Here is a 24,118-nt window from a genome sequence, read left to right as displayed (position 1 = left end):
CCACCTTTCTGTATGTCAGATTCTGCAAGTCTTTTCAGGAAATTCTGTGCGATTAGTAGCTGGACTTGGCTTCTACTGTTTCAAAATTTTGGGTCTCGTCCAACCCTGCATTTTGACTTGGATTTAACCCATGGACCAAAAGATTAGAAAATAACACCCTCCACTTAAAGGTGTGTTCTCTTTACAGAACGGGCTCATTCAAGGGATTTCAAAGAAAATCATGGGCAAATGTGGACTTTTAGTATAACCCCAAGTTAACACTCGAGATAAAACCCTAAGCAGAATCACTCTTCCTGATCTACAATCAAAGGTTTAGTTGCTGAAAGCCTGCAACTTCAAACAAGGTAAGCTTTTCTGCTTTGCCCCCTCTTCCGCTCTTCGTAACAATTTTGATCAAACACTGCATATTTAGTATGTGTGATTCTTAAATTTATGAGATTTCTATGTGGAATTGTCACACAATAGTGTCGACACTTTCTTTGCATTAGATATATATATGGATACAAATACAGGGAATATCTCAACTTATCACGAATATACAGGGAAGATTCAACTAAATACAACAAACTATGACTGCATAGGAAGTGGACCTTCCTGGAGACTTGTTCTGGTGGTTACTGACGGCTTTCTCTGGCTGTTGTTGGGCCATTTCTGTGGTAGAGCATGTGTATACGTCCAATACCCCCCTCAAGTTGGAGCGGGAGGAAGATGGTGCCGAACGCCCAACTTGCTGACAAGATGACGAAAGTGATCCACACCAAGCGGTTTGGTGAAAAGGTCAGCCAATTGGGCTGCAGAGGGAATGTGAGTGGGTTTGATGAGACCGGAGATCACTTTTTCACGAACAAAATAACAATCGATTTCGATATGTTTAGTTCGTTCGTGAAATACCGGATTTTCAGAAATGTGAACAACAGCCTGATTGTCACAATAGACTGGGATTGGTTTCGGAATACTAACACGAAGATCAGTGAATAAATAGTGTATCCATTGTAACTCAGAAGTCACCCTGGCGAGAGCTCGATATTCTGCCTCAGCAGAAGAAAGAGAAATAGTGGGTTGTTTCTTGGATTTCCAAGAAATGGGACTAGCACCCAGCATTGTCAAATATCCTGCCGTAGAACGACGAGTAATTGGGCAACCTGCCCAATCTGAGTCAGTATCACCAGCTAGGGAAAGAGAGCTAGTTGCAGAGAGAAAAATTCCATGACTAACAGTACCTTTAAGATAACGAACCACACGATAAGCAGCATCCAAATGACCAGAACAAGGATGTTGCAGAAATTGACTTAAATAATTCACAGAATAAGTGATATCAGGGCGAGTCACCTGAAGATATAGTAGACGACCAATTAATCGTCGATAGACACTTGGATCAGGTATAGGATGTCCTGAATCCGGTAATAATTTAAGGTGTTGCTCCATAGGAGAAGCAGCAGGTTTAGCACCCAAAAAACCTGCATCTTGGACAATGTCAAGAATATATTTACGTTGTCCAAGAAAAATACCTTTGGGAGAACGAGAAACTTCAATTCCCAGAAAATATTGCAAACGCCCAAGATTTTTGAGCGAGAATTTGGCTTCAAGTTTATGTTTGAGTTGGTTAATAGCCAAGTCATTATTACCTGTAATGATGATATCGTCGACATAAACCAAAACATAAATAGAGATTGCACCTTTATGATAAAGAAAAAGAGAGTAATCAGCACGAGACTGTTGAAAACCTTCCTCAAGTAAGGCAGAAGAAAACTTAGCAAACCATTGACGAGATGCCTGCTTTAGACCATACAAAGATTTATTGAGTTTATAAACACGAGTATCTCCCTTTTTCTGAAAACCAGGAGGAATTTTCATGTAGATATCTTCATGGAGATCTCCTTGTAAAAACGCATTATTAACATCAAGTTGATGAAGAGGCTAATTAAAAATGGCAACAATAGACAATAAAACACGAACAATGACTAATTTAGCAACAGGAGCAAAAGTATCATGATAGTCAATACCTTCCTGTTGTGTGTATCCTTTGGCAACCATCCGGGCTTTATGACGTTCAATGTCACCATTCGGTTTATATTTAAGCTTAAACACCCATTTACAGCAAATGACAGATTTTCCAGGGGGAAGAGTAGTCATTGTAAAAGTATCATTATCTTGGAGAGCAGTATGTTCTTTAATTATGGCATCACGCCACGGTGGAGATTTAATGGCCTCCGTAAATGATCGTGGTACATCATTAGCAATAACCGAAGAGAGAAATATACGATGTTGCGGATTGAATTTATCAAAAGAAATATAATTGGTAAGAGGATAGAGAGAGTTGGAAGAACCTTTGTTAACAGAGCAAATGTAATCTTTCAAGTGAGAAGAACGATGGTGTTCTCTGAGGGATCTGCGTAAAACATTCTCGGTGGCAGAAATAGGATTAGGAGAAACAACTGTGTCAGGAGGAACATCCGGAGAACTGAACGTAGAATGAGAGTCATTCACAGGAGAAGAAGAATCATTCGAAGTGTGTATGGACGAATTAGAATCATCTTCTTGCAAAAAAGGTGAAAGAATATGAGAAGACGTATCTGTCACATGATTCGATGGAACAACAGGTATGAATTCCTCATAGAAAACATCATCAGAATCTATAGAAGGTGAAATTACTTTGTCTGTAGTCAATTGAGCATCTTTGAAGGGAAACAAATGCTCATGAAAAACAACATCTCTGGACACAAAAGTTGTCTTTGTGAGGAGATCTAAAATAATGTAACCTTTGTGATTATAGGGATATCCCAAAAATACACCAGGTTTAGCTCGTGAATCAAATTTAGAATTTACTTTTGTGTTTCGAGCAAAACACAAACAACCAAAAACACGTAAATGACGGTAATTAGGAACAGTACCAAGGAGAACTTCATGTGGAGTTTTATGTCGTAAAACAGGAGTAGGCATTTTATTAATGAGATAACATGCCGTGAGTAAACATTCTCCCCAGTAAGTGATAGGCAAATGTGATTGAAAACGTAGAGCACGAGCCACGCTAAGAAGATGACGATGTTTACGTTCAAAAACACCATTCTGTTGAGGAGTGGAAACACAACTCCGTTGATGATGAATACCATGGTCATGAAACCATGTTTGCATTTCTCTGGATAAAAATTCTGAGCCATTATCAGACTGCAATCTTTGCAAGGATGAAAGAAATGGAACGGAAGTGCCAGTGGATATGTGATCAATTTTGTTAGAATATTGAGTGATAACAAAATTAAAGAAGTATTTGAGAAATTTAAAAGTTTCACTTTTGGTGTGCATGAGATAAATCCATGTACAACGTGAAAAATCATCAACTATAGTGAGAAAATATTTAGCACCTGTGAGAGAAGGTGTCACAAAAGGACCCCAAATATCACAATGAACAAGTTCAAAACAGCGTTTCGAAGACAACGCAACTTTATTAAAGGATAAACGGCTTTGTTTAGCCAATGGACATACATCACAGAAGTGAGTAGAACTAGATTTAATATAATCAAAATTACGACAAAGAAATTTGAAACGTTCTAAGATAGGATGGCCTAGCCTGCAATGCCAAACATCGGCAGATGCTTTATTACACAAAACTCGATTAAAGGACTGATGAGGATTGACTTGGAGATGATACAGGCCGAAGATGAAATCAGCCTGACCAATCACTGTTCTCGTTACTCGGTCCTGAAAGAAGCAGACATTGTCGAAGAAATAAGCGACAGAATTAGTTTGGCGAGTCAACTGACTCACAGAAATAAGATTGAACTTGAAATTAGGAATATGATGCACATTCGACAACGTAAGTGTGGGCGAGAAAACAACTTCACCAATATGCTTAACAACGGAGAATGATCCATCCGGTAATTGCATTTGAATCAATGACTGAACAGGCATATATGATTTAAAATAGTGCAATGAATTACAGATGTGGTGTGTGCCACCACTGTCTACAAACCAGGGATCAACTAGAGACGTGGATAAAGTGATACCTGCAAAGTTGGCACGAGTGTCAATCTGCGCAGACTCTGGTGCAGGAGTAATCAAGACTAGAAGACGTGAATATTGGTCAGCTGACAGCGTTGGCAGAGCATGCTGAATGGCAGACGTATCATCTGGTGCAACTGTAGTCGCTGCTGTGATGTGCATATTGTTGGTAGGTTGAGGCAGAGAGTTACCGGCGCTGGGAGGAAAACCATGGAGTCGATAACACTTGTCTCTGACATGACCAAGCTTGTTGCAATAGTCACAGAATGGACGTTGTCGCTTGTTTTGGTTGGCTGAAGGACGAGAACTGGATGGAAAATGACGATTCGAATTGAGTGCAGCAGCATCAAGTGTTGGAAGAGAAACAGAAGTGATGTGTTGTTGTTCTTCCTCCTGCTGAACCAGATTGAAAATACGGAGTGCAGTAGGGAAAGGGTCCATGGTTAAGATCTGACTGCGAAGGTTGGAAAACCTGTCATGCAAACCATGTAGGAACTCCATGGCACGTTCCCTTTCAAGCCGTTCAATCATGTGCTTGCCAGCACCACAAATACAGGCCTCTGTAGAAGCTACCAGGGAATCATACTGATCCCAGAGTGTTTTGATATTCGTATAATAGAGAGACACAGGCATAGACTCCTGTCTGATGGAAGCAATAGAGGACTTTAAACGAAAAATAATTGGAGCATTGGAAACACAGAATCTCACCTGCAAATCCTTCCAGATAGCATGGGAATTGGGGGCATATAAATAGCTATCCCTGATGTCAGGTTGGCACGAGTTGAGAAGCCAACTGCCTACAAGATCGTCACACCTTTTCCAGCATTGAAACTGCAACTCATCCTTTGGAGGAGGAAGAGATCCATCAACGAAACCGAGCTTGCCCTTAGCATTCAGAGATTTTGTGATTCCCCTAACCCGGGAACCATAATTATCCCCTTGCAAAAGAGGAGAAGATAACACTGTTGCAGGATTATCACTTGAATGAATTATGTAAGGGTCTAGGGTTCTAGGATTTCCTGAAGAAGGGGTTTGGGTTTCATTATTTTCTGTAGGATTGGAGTTGTGAACTGGTGAGATTGGGGACGAGTGATCTGAGGTAGACATAGTGAAATAAGAAGGAAACAAACTATGACAGAGATGAAGCAAACTATGAAGGAAGCAAACTATGACAGAGATGAAGTGGAAGACTGAAGAGTAGGGTTCCTAGGATCTACAAGGATACCATCTTAAATTTATGAGATTTCTATGTGGAATTGTCACACAATAGTGTCGACACTTTCTTTGTATTAGATATATATATGGATACAAATACAGGGAATATCTCAACTTATCACGAATATACAGGGAAGATTCAACTAAATACAACAAACTATGACTGCATAGGAAGCGGACCTTCCTGGAGACTTGTTCTGGTGGTTACTGACGGCTTTCTCTGGCTGTTGTTTGGCCATTGCTGTGGTAGAGCATGTGTACACGTCAAATAGTGATGCTATGATTCATAGATCCTATGTTGTTGGTGGGTTTTAAAACAACCTACAAATTGACCTGCAAGTGCACAGGGTCTGTTGTAGCTAGTGATGGGAAGAAAGGGTTTGTCCACAGGGACTTGGAGGGAGCTAGTGTTGTTTCTACTTTTCTAGTGACAGTGGGAATGAATTTTGTGTTGTGTTGAAACACAACTGAGCTATTTTGGTATGTGACTGAAATAGTGACAGAAAGTAAAGAAATGCAACAGGGTACTAAGGCTTCGAATCCACCATTTTACCTACGCTAAGGAAATCTCAGTTCAATACTGCTCTTGTCCCTTGTATAGTTATCAGTGAGCTTCTTGGCTCAACTGACAAACTAGATGGCAGTGGAGGTTCTATGCCTGCTGCTCATCAAAGGGTTGGGTTAGAAAGGAGGCTAAAGGCACTAAGATAATTCTAAACCTTGTGATAGTTGGGGCTCTCACACTGCAACTACCCGCAGAGAAGCCACTTAGGTGTTTTAACAACCTAAAGGATGTTCTTTGATTAAGACTATCCTAAACATTTCAGCATAACAAGCACAATATCTAGCTTGGATTGAATTAGCAGAAGCATCATGATTTCATCTCCCCCTTAGCAATTAAACTAGAACATGATGAATTGAACAACTGAAATTTAAAATGAACTGATATTGAAAACAAAATTAACAGTTGAGGTCCTGGCTATTCCAGGCCTCTTGGTGGTGCTCTGGCTAGTCCAGGCATGCCCATTAAAACATACCCACAGTCTCAATTTATACCCACAGACCCAATTTGGGTTTTCCCCCAAATTACAAAATTAGGGTTCTTCCCCAAAAATATCCCCAATTCAAACAGAAATTAGGTAAATTATTTCTACCTAATTTGACAGTACAAAACAGACCCATATCTTCTCTAATGCTCTTCCTAACAGAACATTAGGGTTCTTTAATAAATTCCCCCAAATCAGAAAATTTAGGGTTTGGTAATTCTTACCCATATTGATGTGATTTGACGAGTTTGTCTTCGACCCATTCTTCCCCTTGGTCCTTTGCTCCATTCCCATGTGTCAATTGCTACTCTAGACTCGCCTAATCGAATGATTTTTCTTCTAGGGTTTCAGAGAAAGGTGAGAAGAAATATCAATCAAATAGGGGTCTAGAAAGAGGGGGTGATGATGTTCGAGCAGGTGGAGTTGGTGGTTTGGTTGTGGCAGAGTAGGTGGTGGCGGACATGGTGGAGAAGGTGGTGGTACGACAGACATGGTGTCTGCAGAGGCGGGAGAAGAGAATAAAGAGAAGGGGAGAAGAGAATGAGCGATTTAGGGTTAGGTTTTTGGGTTATATGTGTTGGGTGTGCTCCGGTGTTGGGCGGGATCAGCAATCTTGATGTCCAGCAAGACGAGAGCGTTGGATGACCACATATGAAACGAATCGAACGACAAGAAGGGAAACAGCTTGTAGCGACCGTTGGATTGCGAGATACAACGAAGCTAACGGTTCCAGATGGGGTTAGGTACTATGATGTTTGACAGGAACTTCAGAGTTTGATGCACGATGATGAGCCGACCGTAGGATGATGTGATGATCCAATCTGACGGCTAGAAAGGGAAACGGGTATGGATATAGGAAATGGATTTGGGTGAGGGTTTTGGGCCTTGGGTATGCCAAGCCCATATCTTCTTTAAGGACAATTCTTCCTCTTCAAGCCCAGTTATAGCCTTTTGGTCTTGCGCACAACATTCTTCGCGGCTTCCTTGTGTAATTCCTCCCGGCTTTTCACCGCTTTTCTTCTCTTTTCCGCTCCGCTATTCATCCAAACTTTATTTATTACCTAAAAATGCAAAATTAGTTAATAAAAATATTTATTCTTGAAAACAAAGAAAATACAGAATATGGGATAAAATGTAGAATTAATGCACAAAAGATGAGTTAAATGTCAAGAAAAATATATAGAAATATGCACTTTTTAGGACTCATCAAATACCCCCAAACCTGAATTTTACTTGTCCTCAAGTAAAACAAAACTAAGGAAATCCTACCTATACCACTGTCGCTGGTCTCTCGAATGCATTTAGCGTATGCACTAAGCCTTTTAAACCACTAAGTGTCCCTAGTGGACGAGTGAAGTCTCGTGAAGGTTTGCTTAGAACGTGCCTACAAAGTTCTAGGACAAAATATAAGCTCAGATTCCATCAAATGTGACATGTGCAAGACAGTTTAAGCTCACAGCAAAATGGAGATGTCAATCTAGCTATCAAAGGCACAATCCTAGCACTGATAACAAATAAAGACATGTGATAAGAGTGTAAAGTGTATCTACACATGTGTAAAGAAAGATCGGATGTTATGACTACTAATCACCAAGAGATAGTTTCTCAGGCTAAGAACCGAGGTCGAAATCTAGCTAGCTGTCCGGACTTTACGAGAATTGTGAATGAGTTGGAGGTATTTCACAATTACTCGCGTTGTACATCAATGGCATACACCCTTCCTTGCTTATAACACAAAAACACAAAAGATGACTCTTTACATGACTCTTATTTACATTGACTACTCTCTTTTTTTGGACCAAGAGAGATGGAATTGATAAATACTTGATTCTTTTTTTTTCTTTTTTTTTTTTTTGATTTTTTTTTTTTGATTTTTTTTTTTGTGAATAGAATTTACAACATGGTAACTCTTTTGATACATAGAGAGAAAGGAATAAAAATTACATGACACTTAGCAAGAGGTAGCCCTTTTTGATGCACCCAGTTAAATTCGATGGTTGTCTTTCTTAATGTAATCTCCACCTTCTATCCCAACCAACCAAAGAACAAGCTAGTCAAGTTTCGTTCAGTATTCTAAAGTGATTGGCAACTAAAACTTCCGATAGAACACCTCAAGGATGAGGCTATACATGTATTGGTAGATCGTGCGCGTGCAAGTTTCTTATCACTATGTGAATTGTGCTAGAATCAGGGTGCCTAAATATCTAGACTAAGACTCCTAATAAAAATACATATTTGCACAAGAGTCAAAATTTCAAGGTAAATGAGCTCCATTTTTATGATTTTTTTAATTTTTAATTTTTTTTGGAATTTTTAAATTTTTTCAAAAAGAAGGAGTTCTGCTTTTTTTTTTTTTTTTTTTTTTTTTTTTTTTTTTTCATTTATGGCATATTATCAAAGTATCTACTTTTCACCCCCAAACCTAAACTAAACATTGTCCTCAATGTTTCAAAATATGAACAAAATTATAATACAACATATGAAGAGGATCATGTTGAGTAGAGAAAAAGGAAAGAGAATACCCGATTTCGGCGAAAGCAATATTAGAACTCCGTTATTCAAGGCAAGAATCCAACATATGTCAGCCGAGATCATATTGGATTAGCAAAATATATACAAAAGGAACAAAAGGGTTTTAAGAAATTTTATCTACTGGATTATATACAAAAAATTCACCATACACTAACAATCTAAAGAGTTGAGGATCAACCCAAAAGACAAAGTGTAGAGGTTTCAACAGCTTCACACAAATATAACAGGAAATAAACGCAAGTGAAACTGTGAAAACAAAATGAGCTACCCCCAAACCTGGATTTTTCAACAGGATAAAATTTTGGAAACAAAATCTCGCAGTTTTGGGGGTTCATCATGTACAAGGTCTAACTCAAAGTGAACTGTGCTAGGGACGGGCAAACATGCTAATTCCAACTGTGGTTCCTCAAATGTATTATACTTAGAAGCAAAATAGTCCAAGAGGACTTGGGAAGCACACGGTTCCAAACCTAGATTAGGGACTCTCAGAAAAATCGGTTTGACAATATGGGTACAAACCAAATCTAGGTTGGGTGGAAGGCCATAAGATTGTGACTTATGTAGGAAGATAGGCACATCATTATTAATCACATCAACATCTCCTAAGTCTTCTACACGTGTCACAACATGCTCACAATCATCAAACAAATTATCAAGTCCACAATCAGAGTCATCAACATCATCAACAAATTTATTCTCATGCATCGGCAAATCAGGAGAAATATCACAATGTGACCTAGGTAGAGAATCAGACACATCAAATATATTTTCATGCATAATAACATTAGTGTGTACAGAAGATTCAACTATTCCTATGTCATGCTCATCTTCACAGAATAATTGTACGAATCCCATGTCAATATCAAAATCATATGAATTACAATGAGTATTAGAAAAAACAACATTCATGAAGGTCGAGGGAGAGAAGCCATATGTTTTTGAACCAACAGGTTCCACAATATTTTCATGTTCTTCTAACATATCATCATAATCATCATAATCATCATCATGGTAGCATGCATATTGGTCCTCATTAACAGTGGTGGTGTCATTAGTCGATTCATGTTCCTCTAAATTAGGTTCATATTCAACATCATTTACAAGAATGGTACTAGACACTTCATTAGGGACAACATACATTTCCTCATGAATTTCCTCCTTTTGTAGGTGAAGCAAAATCTGATCTAAACATGCTTGAATTCGTGATGTAGATCTATCAAAGTTTTGCTCACTGAGTCTGAAAGCTTCTGTGATGGAGTCTAAATTCATGGGAGTACAAAATTCTTCATGTTCAAATTGTGGTGAATGGTACATGTGTGCATGGTCATTAGGGTTTATAAAAGATTGATCGCAACCCTGAAAGGTTTGATTATGGTCCCAATGACTACCATTCTCACAATTTATGGGCATTTCATACCTTGGAGTTTCTCTAGATTGCCTAAAATTATGCAAAATATGACAATTCTCAACAGGGTGGTCTAAACTACCACATGCGGGACATGCATAGATTTCAGGTTGCCTAAGAAAATTAGATGTGACAGATTCCTCATGTGATTGCATTTCTAAAGCTGCGATTCGAGCTTCTAATTGATCCACAAGAGATGATTGTGTGAGTGAGGCATTAGCAAAATGTTCATTTTCACGTTGTGGGGAACGATGCATGTGCGAATAGTCAGTAGGGTTCATGTATTGAAGCTCGGGACTTTGAAAATGTCCATAATAATTCCTATAACTATTGGCATCATGGTCTATGGGAGGCTCATGACGTGAAGTATGTCCATACGCAAGTTCTCTAAGGGATTTGTTGTATTCCCCAACTGTAGACCAAGATCTAGACATGATTGGGCTCAAAAGCTAAGTAACTATGTTACAAAGCCCAAAATTTGGTTTTTAATGGGTTTGGATTTTTGGGAAAAATTTGGTTTTTTTAATTGGGAGCAAAAATTTTGGTTTTAGTATTGGGAGCAAGCCCACATTGGTGGGAGAAATTGCTTTGCCAAGGGAAGGTGAACAAGCCGACAATGTGTATGCAAACTGAAGCCCAATGTAGCTTTTGAGATAGCCCAATTGTTGCTTGTTTGGTCTGCGGCCCAGTTGGGCTTTTAAAAGTTCAGTTTTTCTAATTTAAAACTACAGGCCCAAATCAATGTAACACCAAAATCCCACAAGCAATTAAACAAACAAGCCCACAAGAAATTAATTACAAACCCAACAGAAAAATGGAAAAAATTATTACAAGCCCACAAATTAAAAATGGAAGCCCACAGGTTGGGTTCTCTTAATGGGTTTAGGCTTACTTGCTTAAGCACAGCCCAGCTGCTCAGTTTGGTTGCAAAAGCCCAGTTGGGCTTTGGATCATCCTAAGCTTTGGCTTTTCTGAGGCCTAGTTGGGCTTTGGTTCAACTTCTTCACCTTCTGCAGCTTACATCCCAGTTGGGCTTTATCTTACACCAGCTGCAACAGCTTCAATGGCAGCAGGAGCACCAGTTCAGGTTCAAACAACAACAGGCCAGCAGCAGGCTTTGGGTTTCAGGCTGCAGCTTTGGTTCAGCAAGTTTCAGCCTTAGCAGCACAGCAACAGGTGCAGCATCTCACAGGATTCTTGGCCTGGCACCAGCAGGAGCACCACAACAGCACAAGAGCACCAGCAGCAGCAGGTGGTTCAGTTCAGGGCTTGCAGGCAGGGCAGCAGCAACAAGGGTCAAGTTCTTACAACCCAGCAGCTTGGCAAGCTCAGCAGCAAGGTTAAGAAAGGTCTAGCAGCAACAGGCAACAGTTAGCTAGCAAAGGCTAGCCAGCAACAAGACCTGCACCAGCAAACAAATGCAGAGAACAGCAAACAAATGTAGAAAAAAAAAACAACAGCGCCGCTAACCGAGTCCCCGGCAGCGGCGCCAAAAACTTGGTGGGTTTTATAAACAACCTACAAATTGACCTGCAAGTGCACAGGGTCAGTTGTAGCTAGTGATGGGAAGAAAGTGTTTGTCCACAGGGACATGGAGGGAGCTAGTATTGTTTCTACTTTTCTAGTGACAGTGGGAATGAATTTTGTGTTGTGTTGAAACACAACTGAGCTGTTTTGGTATGTGACTGAAATAGTGACAGAAAGTAAAGCAATGCAACAGGGTACTAAGGCTTCGAATCCACCATTTTACCTACGCTAAGGAAATCTCAGTTCAATACTGCTCTTGTCCCTTGTATAGTTATCAGTGAGCTTCTTGGCTCAACTGACTAACTAGATGGCAGTGGAGGTTCTATGCCTGCTGCTCATCAAAGGGTTGGGTTAGAAAGGAGGCTAAAGGCACTAAGATAATTCTAAACCTTGTGATAGTTGGGGCTCTCACACTGCAACTACCCGCAGAGAAGCCACTTAGGTGTTTTAACAACCTAAAGGATGTTCTTTGATTACGACTATCCTAAACATTTCAGCATAACAAGCACAATATCTAGCTTGGATTGAATTAGCAGAAGCATCATGATTTCATCTCCCCCTTAGCAATTAAACTAGAACATGATGAATTGAACAACTGAAATTTAAAATGAACTGATATTGAAAACAAAATTAACAGTTGAGGTCCTGGCTATTCCAGGCCTCTTGGTGGTGCTCTGGCTAGTCCAGGCATGCCCATTAAAACATACCCACAGTCTCAATTTATACCCACAGACCCAATTTGGGTTTTCCCCCAAATTACAAAATTAGGGTTCTTCCCCAAAAATATCCCCAATTCAAACAGAAATTAGGTAAATTATTTCTACCTAATTTGACAGTACAAAACAGACCCATATCTTCTCTAATGCTCTCCCTAACAGAACATTAGGGTTCTTTAATAAATTCCCCCAAATCAGAAAATTTAGGGTTTGGTAATTCTTACCCATATTGATGTGATTTGACGAGTTTGTCTTCGACCCATTCTTCCCCTTGGTCCTTTGCTCCATTCCCATGTGTCAATTGCTACTCTAGACTCGCCTAATCGAATGATTTTTCTTCTAGGGTTTCAGAGAAAGGTGAGAAGAAATATCAATCAAATAGGGGGCTAGAAAGAGGGGGTGATGATGTTCGAGCAGGTGGAGTTGGTGGTTTGGTTGTGGCAGAGTAGGTGGTGGCGGACATGGTGGAGAAGGTGGTGGTACGGCAGACATGGTGTCTGCAGAGGCGGGAGAAGAGAATAAAGAGAAGGGGAGAAGAGAATGAGCGATTTAGGGTTAGGTTTTTGGGTTATATGTGTTGGGTGTGCTCCGGTGTTGGGCGGGATCAGCAATCTTGATGTACAGCAAGACGAGAGCGTTGGATGACCACATATGAAACGAATCGAACGACAAGAAGGGAAACAACTTGTAGCGACCGTTGGATTGCGAGATACAACGAAGCTAACGGTTCCAGATGGGGTTAGGTACTACGATGTTTGACAGGAACTTCAGAGTTTGATGCACGATGATGAGCCGACCGTAGGATGATGTGATGATCCAATCTGACGGCTAGAAAGGGAAACGGGTATGGATATATGAAATGGATTTGGGTGAGGGTTTTGGGCCTTGGGTATGCCAAGCCCATATCTTCTTTAAGGACAATTCTTCCTCTTCAAGCCCAGTTATAGCCTTTTGGTCTTGCACACAACATTCTTCGCGGCTTCCTTGTGTAATTCCTCCCGGCTTTTCACCGCTTTTCTGCTCTTTTCCGCTCCGTTATTCATCCAAACTTTATTTATTACCTAAAAATGCAAAATTAGTTAATAAAAATATTTATTCTTGAAAACAAAGAAAATACAGAATATGGGATAAAATGTAGAATTAATGCACAAAAAATGAGTTAAATGCCAAAAAAAATATATAGAAATATGCACCTTTTAGGACTCATCAGTTGTTCACTTTGTACACTAGGTTATCTCTTGCATGTGTAGGCAATAATTTTGATAAGATCATTCCTGAGATAAGTGAATGGATATGAGTATGGCCGTGTAAGCTTTCTAGCTCAATTTGGCCGTATCTTTGGGATACAGCATTAGGTTTATTGTCTTTTTTTGTTTCAATGTGAAATTAAAATTTTAGCTCAGTTTTGACTCTATATATGGAGGGGAGTTTCAGTAATCTTAGAGCATCTTATCATTCAGATTGATCAGTAAGGCGTTATTTGGTGAGATGTATTAATAATCTGACACGTAGTCCATGCGTTTCCGCTGGCAGTATTTACTCTAACACCAAAGTGGCTGAAACAGTTGGCTGTTGTTTGCAGTAGGAATTGTGCACACAATGTACCGCGTTTAGTACCAATGGCCACAAAAATTTGTATGTCTGAGGACCCAGTTGCTAAGTACCGCCCCCCAAATCTCAAAGATCGTACTTGCAGTTTGAGTAGATTGACGTCTTTCTAATTTCTAGCTAGTACATAGATTAGACGTGTAAAATTTCTTTTTGTAACTATGTTGATCAGTTTTTTATCATTTTATGTTGTTTGTTATGACTTGCTAGATAGCTTCTTAAAGGGATAGTGGTAATCAATGGCAATGGGTCAGTTGGTTGAACTTCCTTCTACATGTAAATATATTTGGAAGATTGAAAACTTTTCTTCGCTGTGCAACAAAGTATCATACTACTCTGATATTTTCAATGCTGGCGGTGCTAAATGGTATTATGTTCGACTACTTACACTTCCATATATACCTTGTATTTCACAACAATTTGCTTACTGTACATATTTCTGTTCTTGACTAATCCTCACAATCAGTTGCGATAATTTTTCACTAGGAAATTACTGATTTATCCAAAGGGATGCAAGAATGTGTATGATCACTTGTCATTATTCCTTGTCCCTGTGGACTTGAGAGATTTTCCAATCCATGCGGAGTTCAGTCTTGCCGTTACCAATCAAACCAATCCCACTGACACTAGAAAACTTGGTAAATAGTTGTTTTTCTTTTTAACAATGAAATGGAATTTTAAAACTTTGATACATAAGAGATTGTAATGTACATCTAAAAGAAACCAAGTTTAACAGCATTAGGAAATTTTGAAACATTTTTGTGTATGTGGATTTTGATTTTGTTCTGCAGAAGTAGAATATCAATTCACAACCACCCTCGGATTTGGTTCTTCAAAAGTGCTGCCTCTTAGTAAGCTGTACGACTCCAGTGCAGGATATCTTGTGAACGATGCTTGTGAGGTAAGAGTTGAGGTTACTTGTAAGGTCACGGCAAAAGCAACAGATGATAACGAGACTGAGAATCCAATTAGTAAGGTTCCAGAGGTGGATCTTGAAAAGAAAACTAAACCAAATGTTGAAAGTAGTTTGCAATTCGGTGAGCATCCTAGTGCAGGACAACCGTTTGAGGGTGAGCGAAGTAACTGTGAAGGTAATGAACTTGGAGGTGAGTTATATGAAGAAATCGGAGGCTTTAGTGTCCAGAATAAAAATGCTGCTTTATATAAGAAAATATGGCTGAAATATGGTCATATTCCTTCAACAAAGGTTATCCCAGCCTCGTCATATTCAGTCCTTGTAATGGCTGTTCAAAATATTATGAACTCGGTTATGGATATGCATCAATGCCGATTTGTAGACTTGTCATCTGAAATGATCAATTTGTGGGAAGAGAAGATAAAGATGGCAGAGAAACTTGAATTCAATGTCAATTGGCTCCGCAAACAATTAGAGTGTGTGAAAAAGGCACTTGGTGGGATGCAAAAATTCAAGTCTGAACTGCAAAAGCAAGGTCAGACATTCCTATATGCGAGGTCAAAGGTGAAGGCAATTGAGGCTGTGTTAAAGACAGCAGAAATGCAGCTGAGTGCTGCAAAAGATGAACTGCGAGGAAAAGTATCTGGCTTACTCTTGGAGTCAGATACCGAAATGTACTTCCAAATGGGTGAAGATTTTCTTTTTGATGGAATTCTGTAGACTTTCGCATTGTTAAGTTTTTTTGTTTAAGACCATTCTGAGAATATTCGAGCTTTGTTGGGTTTTGGAATTTTATGGCTAGTTTTTAGTTTGTTTCTTTAGTTTACACATGACATTTTGAAGAGAACCTCTGCTAAGCATCTATAGTCTATAGAGTACATGCCCCAGAATTTTAATGCTCCTGGTAGCACGGTTGAAGTCAGTTCCAACACATGGAAAGAGTTCATTGTCCAACTGAAAATGAAGTTAAAGGCGCTATTCACCGATTCAAAGCAGGTGACAGGTCGGTTCCCGAATCCGATAAGATATAACCACCGCGTGACTGGGTGTAATTGTAAGTGAAATTGTGAGATGCTTTCTTGTGAGATAATTTTGGTTCAAGGGACTTTTTTTTCCCTATTGGCAGGGTCGGTCATTTTCGTAGAAATAGTATATGATAAGGGGTTAGTTTCATCGTCCAATCACCAATGGTTTTACAAATCAACCCTAAGCGAAAGAAAACGACTTTCGTCTTATTTCGTAACGGTGTAACCACTGATGTCCACTTGTTTTTCAGACACTGAAAATAATGTTAGTGTATCACAGATGAAAATAAAATAAAATAATAATAATATTTATACTTGCAAGTGTGTGAAGAAGACTAAAAGATTGTCAAGGTTTCACAACAGCACTTGAGAGCGGAGAGGGATAACATCTAGTGAGACCGACCCATTGTGAGTTAATGGCCATTTTTAGGAAACAAAAGGGATTCATGCATGTTCATTGAAATTTCAGTATTTGGAATTATTTCAGAATTCACCCACTCTAATTAAAAAGTTAATAGAGAGGAAGATATTTGAATTTGGTTATTAAATGCAGGCTATTTGAATTTGGAAGTGTAATCTTTAAGTGTTAATTTTTATTAACTAATTGCAATCAGGTATTAGTGAAAAGTAATAGTAGATGTTGGGACCAGTAATTCTGTGACCAAAGCGGAAGTATAATTAAGGGGAAATTAAGAGGCCTTATTAGAATTTAGAAATCAAAACTTTCTCCAATCATAACCCCCACCTCCGTGATATAATTGTCAGTGACTAAATTTCCCTTGTCCTTTAATAGTGGGAGGAAGGTAGTATTTTCTGATTGTGGAGTTTGTTATATAATGTTCTCATTTTAAAAATTTAAAAGTTAGTATTTTCATTCGAAATGATATTCATTTCTCCACTCAAAGCTCTACTCAACACTCAATATTAAGTGCCGCAAGGATACCGATTCACGGTTGTTCGGACCCACCGTTGGGTGAAAGCCTAAAAAGATTCACCATTTGAGAAATGTGAGGTTTAGACGTTGTTGAGATATATGTGGTGTTTTAGAGTTAGCAATAACACCTCAGATTTTTATTTCATATATTCACATCATTTTCAGATGCTAAAGCCTCATAATATATATTTGTTGTGTTGTAATTGTACAAAATCGAGACTCTGATTATACTGTACAGACATGTATTTACATTGTACTGGATCAAATGAGTGGACAATAAAATTTGAGTTGTATTATATCTTCTGATCATTCTGCATGTCGGGATATTATTTTGTCGTTAAACATTAATAACTAAAGTTTGGATTAACCGACGAAAAATTTAACCATCAGATCTTTTAATCGTTATGTATGTCAGGATATTATTTTGTCGTTAATCTCTTCGGTTAATAACTAAAATTCGGATCAACCGATGAAAAATTTGACCAGAAATTCAAATTTTGTCATGAATCATTATCGAATAAATAACTACAATCTTTAAGGTCAATATTCAAGACTAATAATTATAAAAAATCCTCTTCGCAACGAGTAGAAATCTGCAATGTAAAATCTCGAATCAAGTATTTGTTGAAATGTAATTTATTTATGATAGGTATTTCAAAACTAATATCACACTCGATATTTCAATAACATCCAAAATATAAACAAAGTATCATTAAAATTGTCTTATAAAAGAAAATTTCTCAATTACGATCTTACGTGTTGGTTAGGCCAAGCATTATGATGCCCTATTTTCCTTCCCTATCCCTTATATGTCATGAAAAAATCTAATTTGGCAACTACTATGGTATCTAATATTCCTGTTTGTGTAGGGATATCCCTTCCTTACTGTTCAAAGTGGATCATATCTGATCCACCTTGTAGCATAGGAAAAATGACACAGAAACTCGGTATCCATTTGAGAATTTTTATTTTTGTTATTTGGTTTTCACTTTTGACTCTTTTATTTCTACTAATACTCTTTATTTTCAGTGGTATCTCAATTTTTTTCTCTTCAAACTTTTTTTACCACAATAAATATTTATTTAAATTTGTGAAGAAAAAAAAAATGAAAACTAAGTTTTCGTTTTGACACTTTAATTTCTGTTCGGTGTAGGGAAGAAATGAAAACAGACCATAGGTAGGCTGATTTTGAGCCATATCCTTTCCCTACATCTGAGGGATTGGGTAGGGGTAAAGGGATAGTACGTGCTTGGCCTTAAAATCTCAAATGTGCAGCCAAGTTCTTTATGGGTAGTATTGGAATATACAATATTATAATGCCAAATAAACAGTAAATAAAGACATTATCTCACAACCAAATCAAACAAAATCCTCCACATCAGAATTTCCATAGGTAACTTTTTCTTTAATGATGACAAAATAGAGGCAAAATTTAAACCCCTTCCTAGATAATATCTTTCAAACCCTAGTATACGTTCAGCCTTCTCATCTCTATAAAAGCCCTCTTCATTGGTGAAATCGAAAGTTCCATCTCTATCTCTATCTCTATCACTAGTACTGGTTTTGTTTCTTTGTTTCTCTACAATTCTATCATTTTCTCTGCTTACACTGTGCGCATATAACCATTTCCATGGCTCAACAACTACCATGTGATGGAGAAGGAGTTTGTATGAGTTGCAAGACAAAAGTAGTATCGGGGACTGAAACCATATGCTGTAAAACCTGTGGCAGTTCATGGCATGCAAGTTGCCTTTCCAAACCCATAGAATCACTAGTATTAACTCTCGAATGGGTTTGCCCAGATTGTTGTTGTCTAAATGACGACAATAATGATGGTGCTGTTGTTTCGAATGATATTCTATTATCATCATCTATCGGAGAGTCTTCTTCGCATAATAAGAACGATCTCATAAGGTTAATGCGTGCCATCGAAGCAGATTCAACGCTGAACGATCAACAGAAAGCGAAGAAACGACAAGAACTTATGACCGGGAAAACTTCCGACGATGATGACAAGAAAAAGAAGAAAACAACCGGCGGAAATGATGTGATGGATATTCTCGGGGACAACCTTATCTGTCTAGTCTGCCGGGAGTTACCCGAAAGACCTGTTACTGTGAGTATCTTTTCATTTTCGGAGACTACTTTTTTATTGGTCTACATTTTGAACCTATATGCAATCTGGTTATATTACTTATATATATTCATTTTAATTAGTTTTTTAATTGATTACTCCCTCGGTTTCTTTTTAATAGGCCAGTTTTGGTTTTAGAGAAATTTAATGAAATTAAGAGAATTAATCATTGAAAGTGGTCTTCATGACACTTGTCAATAAAAGAAGTGAAGTGAAATGGTTCCCATGACACTTGTCAGCAAAAGAAGTAAAGTGAAGAAATAAAGTGAAGAAATTTTATCGATGGTCCCCATGACACTTGTCAGCAAAAGAAGTAAAGTGAAGTGGTCCACATGACACTTGTCATCAAAAGAAGTTAAAAGAAAAGTGGTCCCAAAAAATTAAAATAACATTTGACTTTCCCAATTAGGAAACTAGCCTATTTTTTTGAAACTTTAATTTATAGAAACTGGCCTACTAAAAAAGAACAGAGGGAGTAGTATATAGTGATAATAAATTTTAACCAGTCTATTAATTCATTTTGATGAGATTTTTGTTCATAGTTATTTAACGAAAGAATGTTGAATAAAACCATATGCTACATCATTTTAAGATCTAGTTAGCTGATAACTAATAAACGAAACCATCGATAAAATTTCTTGCTTCAAAAAGAAAAAAAATCTAAAAAACTTTCTGGATTTAATTAAAAAAATTGTTAGCACCATTGAAGAAGATTGGGCATCGATGCTTCAAAAAAAAAAAAAAAAAAGGATCGGACAGGATCATTAATGAGTCTGGTTCATATGGTCCAGCAAGTGGCTTGGTCGGAAGATCTTAGTCTTTACTTTCCCACAAAACCAAATTAGGGTTCCATATAGATCCATAATCCATTCACAGTTTTTTAGAAGGTGGCATAAGCATTTAAGGAGAAAAAACACATTTAAGGGCTAGAACGTCTAAAGTAGAAGAACGAAAAATGTACTAAAAATACGATGGTTCTTTCATTCCCTTTAAACTTGACTTGCTTAAACTCAAGGGAGGGATACGCGTTTGAGAGAAGAAAATCAAGTTAGAGGAAATTAAATAAAATTCTGGTATTTATTTGCGTCTTGTTTTTTTGATTATTTAGAGAGCTATTTTTTTGCGGAGAGCTCGGGTTGTCGTGGAGACTCACTTTGTATGTTGTTACTTGCTGCAGACTCCGTGTGGTCATAATTTTTGTTTAAAATGCTTTGAAAAGTGGGCACAAGGAAATAAAATTTGTCCCAATCGTTGCCGTCCACTACCTCAGAGTATGATAAATAACCCGAGGATTAACTCGGCTCTTGTCGTTGCAATACGTACGACAAAGGTAGCTCAAAAAAAGGGTTTAAGAAAAAATGCCGAGACAGTCTATGAATCTGTTAATAATCAAAATAAACCAGACAAAGCGTATATAACGGAGCGAGCGAAAAGATCCGGTAAGGCCAATGCGTGCAGTGGAAAGATCTTTGTCACGGTCCCAAATGACCATTTTGGACCTATACTGGCTGAAAACGACCCTGAGAGGAATCAGGGAGTCCTAGTAGGAGAATCCTGGGGGGATAGATTTGAATGCAGGCAATGGGGAGCTCATTTTCCTCATGTTGCTGGTATTGCTGGACAGTCCAAGCATGGTTCGCAATCCATTGTTTTATCTGGAGGATATGCAGATGATGAAGACCATGGAGAGTGGTTCCTCTACACAGGAAGGTTAAACTTTTAAACTATCATCATTTTATTGTACATATATACTTGCTTTATGTATTGGTCTTAATCAGTTTGCAAATATGCTATTTCATTATACTGTTAAATTGGATTCGTTTTTAGGTTAATTTGATTAAATTTTTTGCCTGGTAAAGCAGTGGGGGCAGGAACCTCAGTGGTAACAAACGCACAAACACGGACCAATCTTTTGATCAAGAGTTTAAGAAATTAAATGAAGCCTTGCGTGTGAGTTGCAGAAAAGGATATCCAGTTCGGGTTGTCAGGTTTGGTTTATACTTAATCTCCTGTCCCATTAATTAACTTAATTGTTCAACATAGATTATTGAAAGCGAAACAACTACAACTGGTTTTTAGATCACATAAGGAGAAACGCTCCCCATATGCTCCCGAAACTGGGTTGAGATACGATGGCATATATAGAATTGAAAAATGGTGGAGAAAAGTTGGAATCCAGGTCCGGTGTTTCTCATGTCTGTCAACTTTATAATCTGGGCACACGCACTTTCTTTCTTCTAGTCCGGTGTATATCTAATGAGTATTGTCATTTTCAGGGATTTAAGATGTGCAGATATCTCTTTGTTCGATGCGACAATGAACCTGCTCCGTGGACGAGGTTCTCTATTTTTTTTCATTATATTTGTTTTACCTTTCTCTACTTAAGATGTGCAGATATCTCTTTGTTGATTGGTAACTTATTCTCTGCGACATTGTTGGTAGCGATGAACACGGGGACCGTCCAAGATCCCTACCTGTTATTAAAGAGCTAAACGGGGCAACAAATGTAACAGATAGAACGGATAGTCCTTCCTGGGATTATGATGTGAGTAATATTGCTGCCCCTCTAATTTCCAATAGTTTCTTTAAGAGCAATTCCTATGGGACGAACAAACTCAGAGTTTGTTCATTTTGTTCCCACTATGGAATGAACAAACATAGAAAATAAATGTTCAAATGAACGGATCGGTTCATTTGAACATTGAGTTGTAACATCCAGCGCACGTCTGAGAGAAGGACGCGCGTTCTTGGCAAAAACGCGGGCGTTGCAAGCACCAACGCGCGACCATGCCATAAACGACGTTCCCAGTGACGCCCGTGACTCTTGGCTTATCGCCAAGTACAATCGGTTAGACTGAACATGGTTTCGGTTTTTCGCTGGAACCGGACCAAACCAGACCAATTAGGAAGAAACCAAACCGAACCATTTACTAATGGATTGGTTACGGTGTAGAAAGTGGAAAATCGATAGTGTTGGTTTTGGTTTGGTTTGACCTCTAAAACCGAACCAAAAGCCATAGGAAAACCGATTAATTTTTAAACTTAGTTTCTACCGAGTATTAGATTCTACCCATTGATTTAGAGGATAAATAGAAACCCTAAATCTAATATATCATTATGATACACTCCCTCTTTCTCTTTCTCCTTCTCTCAGTCGCCTCCTTTCTCCACCCCCAACTACAGCTGCTGCTACTCGACTTTTTTCTTCCCGTCTTCCTTCTTTTTTATTTGTCAATAACTAAATTAAGATATATTATATATTTTCTTTTGATCTCTAGAATTAGACTAAGCTTTAACTATTCTTGATATTTTTTTTTATTTTATTGTTTTTTGCTGTAAATTTGTGTAAATCAATACTATCGGCAACTACGACTTTTTTATCTGTAAATTTGTGTATTTTGTTTTTTTTTGGTTTGACATAATTATTGGTTAACCAAAAACCACTGGGACAAACCGAAACCAATTGGAACCATTTGAAAACCGAACCAATGGTTAATGGATTGGTTTGGTTTAGATTTTTAGAAACCAAAATAGCATTGGTTTCGGTTTTGGTTTCGCTAGAAACCGAACCAAAACCGACCATGAACAGACCTAACAATCGGTGAATATTTTACTACTTTTTAATCTTATTTTATCATACTTTATCCTATTTTATCTCACCTAAATATTATATTTTATTTTTCATCTTTATCCTACAAAATATTTTATATTAAAAAGAAATACTAGTGGGCCATCGAAAACCAAATCTGTTCATTTTGCCTTGCTTTACCATAATGGAGAAACCCATTTGACCATCCACGTGACTCAACAAATTTTTGAGTTTGTTCAGGAACTGCTCTAAGGTTTTATTATTCTAGTGTTGTTGTTCTTTTGAGATGGAACGTCAAATATCTTACTTCCCAATATTTTCTTAATAAATGTTAAATTGCACAAGTGTTGTATATACTCGGGTACATTCTATTCGAATTCTTTCACGTATGATTTACAAAAAAAAAAAAAAAAAAAAAAAAAAAAAAAAAAAAAAAAAAAAAAACTGTACAATATCTTTGTATTTTCAGGATGAAGAAAGTTGCTGGAAATGGAAGAAGCCTCCACCTTCCAGTAAAACACCTGTGCAGACAGGTAATCCCGGAAAAGAAGGGAAAGGGGCACGAAATGCGTCCCTGAGAGATAAGGTTCTTAAAGGTTTGATATCTCTCTCTTTCTCGGTATGCATTGTGGACAAAACCATCCTAGCTTTATCACTATGTTTCTAAGCTTCTTCTTTCATGATTAATTATCAAACAGAATTCAAGTGTCAACTTTGTCGGCAAGTGATGTCTGATCCCTTAACAACTCCCTGTGCTCACAACTATTGCAAGCATTGTTTAGAGGCGTTTTTTGTTGGTCAAAGTTCTGTTAGAAAGAGATCTTATCAGGGGAGGACACTGCGAGCACAAAAGACAATAATGAAGTGCCCGCTGTGTACAACAGACTTATCTGAGTTCCTTGAAAATCCTCAGGTACGAAAGTTTCTATTTTAACATCATAACATGACCACAACCCGATTTTTTTGTGATCATTAACATGGACAATTAGATTAGCATGTAACTTCTCTATCAAGCGCGGGATATTATCTAACCATGAGTTGTGACAGGTAAATAGGGAGTTAATGGAAGTCATTAAAAACCTCCAGCGTGAGACTGAGGATGAGAATGACAAGGACTTGAACGGTGAGACGAATGGCCGGATAAACTGGAAGACTTCGCCGAAGCTGCTAAAGATGACAATTCTGACACGACTGAAGAAACCCCTGAAATTGAGGGGGGAGCTAAGCAGATTAACAAGCGCTTGAAGACTGAAGGTTAATGCTTGGAGAGGAAAACGAGTCGCATTGGATAGTAAAGTTCAAACCTACGTACTGATACATGGTTTGGAAAAAGAAAATTGGGAAGTGTACTTCGCCGGATGTACTCGTTAAAGGAAGATAAAATGGAGATACAATTCACATTCCTGACAGATAGAGAGAAGATATACAAAATAGCGGAAGGAAATAAAACTTCATTTTTTTTTAATTTTTTTTGA

At 38.1% G+C, this 24,118-nt stretch overlaps 3 protein-coding genes across 4 annotated transcripts; 2 read left to right on the top strand and 1 right to left on the bottom strand.

The window, feature by feature from the left end:
• Positions 1-687: 687 nt before the first annotated feature.
• LOC113338554 (uncharacterized mitochondrial protein AtMg00810-like) lies at positions 688-1,854 on the bottom strand. Its single transcript, XM_026583948.1, has one exon. It carries the CDS (start codon positions 1,852-1,854, stop codon positions 688-690), a length of 1,167 nt encoding a protein of 388 aa, XP_026439733.1.
• A 12,430-nt stretch (positions 1,855-14,284) lies between these two features.
• LOC113338553 (MATH domain and coiled-coil domain-containing protein At3g58210-like) lies at positions 14,285-15,681 on the top strand. The gene is made up of 3 exons (XM_026583947.1): positions 14,285-14,412; positions 14,532-14,683; positions 14,837-15,681. Exons 1-3 carry the CDS (start codon positions 14,285-14,287, stop codon positions 15,679-15,681), a joined length of 1,125 nt encoding a protein of 374 aa, XP_026439732.1.
• A 2,869-nt stretch (positions 15,682-18,550) lies between these two features.
• Positions 18,551-24,078, top strand: LOC113339089 (E3 ubiquitin-protein ligase ORTHRUS 2-like). Of its 2 annotated transcripts, none has more exons than XM_026584489.1 (9): positions 18,551-19,036; positions 20,232-20,764; positions 20,926-21,042; positions 21,134-21,233; positions 21,331-21,392; positions 21,497-21,599; positions 23,113-23,239; positions 23,342-23,556; positions 23,691-24,078. In XM_026584489.1, the coding sequence occupies exons 1-9, from the start codon at positions 18,551-18,553 to the stop codon at positions 23,886-23,888; spliced, it is 1,941 nt and encodes a 646-aa protein (XP_026440274.1). In that variant the 3' UTR covers positions 23,889-24,078. The 2 variants fall into 2 exon arrangements, with proteins under 2 accessions (XP_026440274.1, XP_026440273.1); XM_026584488.1 differs by having other exon boundaries at positions 20,917-21,042.
• Positions 24,079-24,118: the final 40 nt, after the last annotated feature.

The sequence above is a fragment of the Papaver somniferum genome, unplaced genomic scaffold (assembly GCF_003573695.1).
Source record: "Papaver somniferum cultivar HN1 unplaced genomic scaffold, ASM357369v1 unplaced-scaffold_19, whole genome shotgun sequence".
Classification (NCBI taxonomy): domain Eukaryota; kingdom Viridiplantae; phylum Streptophyta; class Magnoliopsida; order Ranunculales; family Papaveraceae; genus Papaver; species Papaver somniferum.
Note: the sequence above shows the minus strand (reverse complement) of the source record. Positions and strands in the feature narration are given on the sequence as shown.

Coding starts and splice junctions, on each gene's coding strand:
- LOC113338554 (XM_026583948.1), bottom strand. CDS start 1,854: ATGAAAATTCCTCCTGGTTTTCAGAAAAAGGGAGATACTCGTGTTTAT.
- LOC113338553 (XM_026583947.1), top strand. CDS start 14,285: ATGGCAATGGGTCAGTTGGTTGAACTTCCTTCTACATGTAAATATATT. Junction 14,413..14,531: donor AATGCTGGCGGTGCTAAATG/GTATTATGTTCG, acceptor ATTTTTCACTAG/GAAATTACTGATTTATCCAA. Junction 14,684..14,836: donor CACTGACACTAGAAAACTTG/GTAAATAGTTGT, acceptor TTTGTTCTGCAG/AAGTAGAATATCAATTCACA.
- LOC113339089 (XM_026584488.1), top strand. CDS start 18,551: ATGGCTCAACAACTACCATGTGATGGAGAAGGAGTTTGTATGAGTTGC. Junction 19,037..20,231: donor TACCCGAAAGACCTGTTACT/GTGAGTATCTTT, acceptor TACTTGCTGCAG/ACTCCGTGTGGTCATAATTT. Junction 21,600..23,112: donor GTCCTTCCTGGGATTATGAT/GTGAGTAATATT, acceptor TTGTATTTTCAG/GATGAAGAAAGTTGCTGGAA.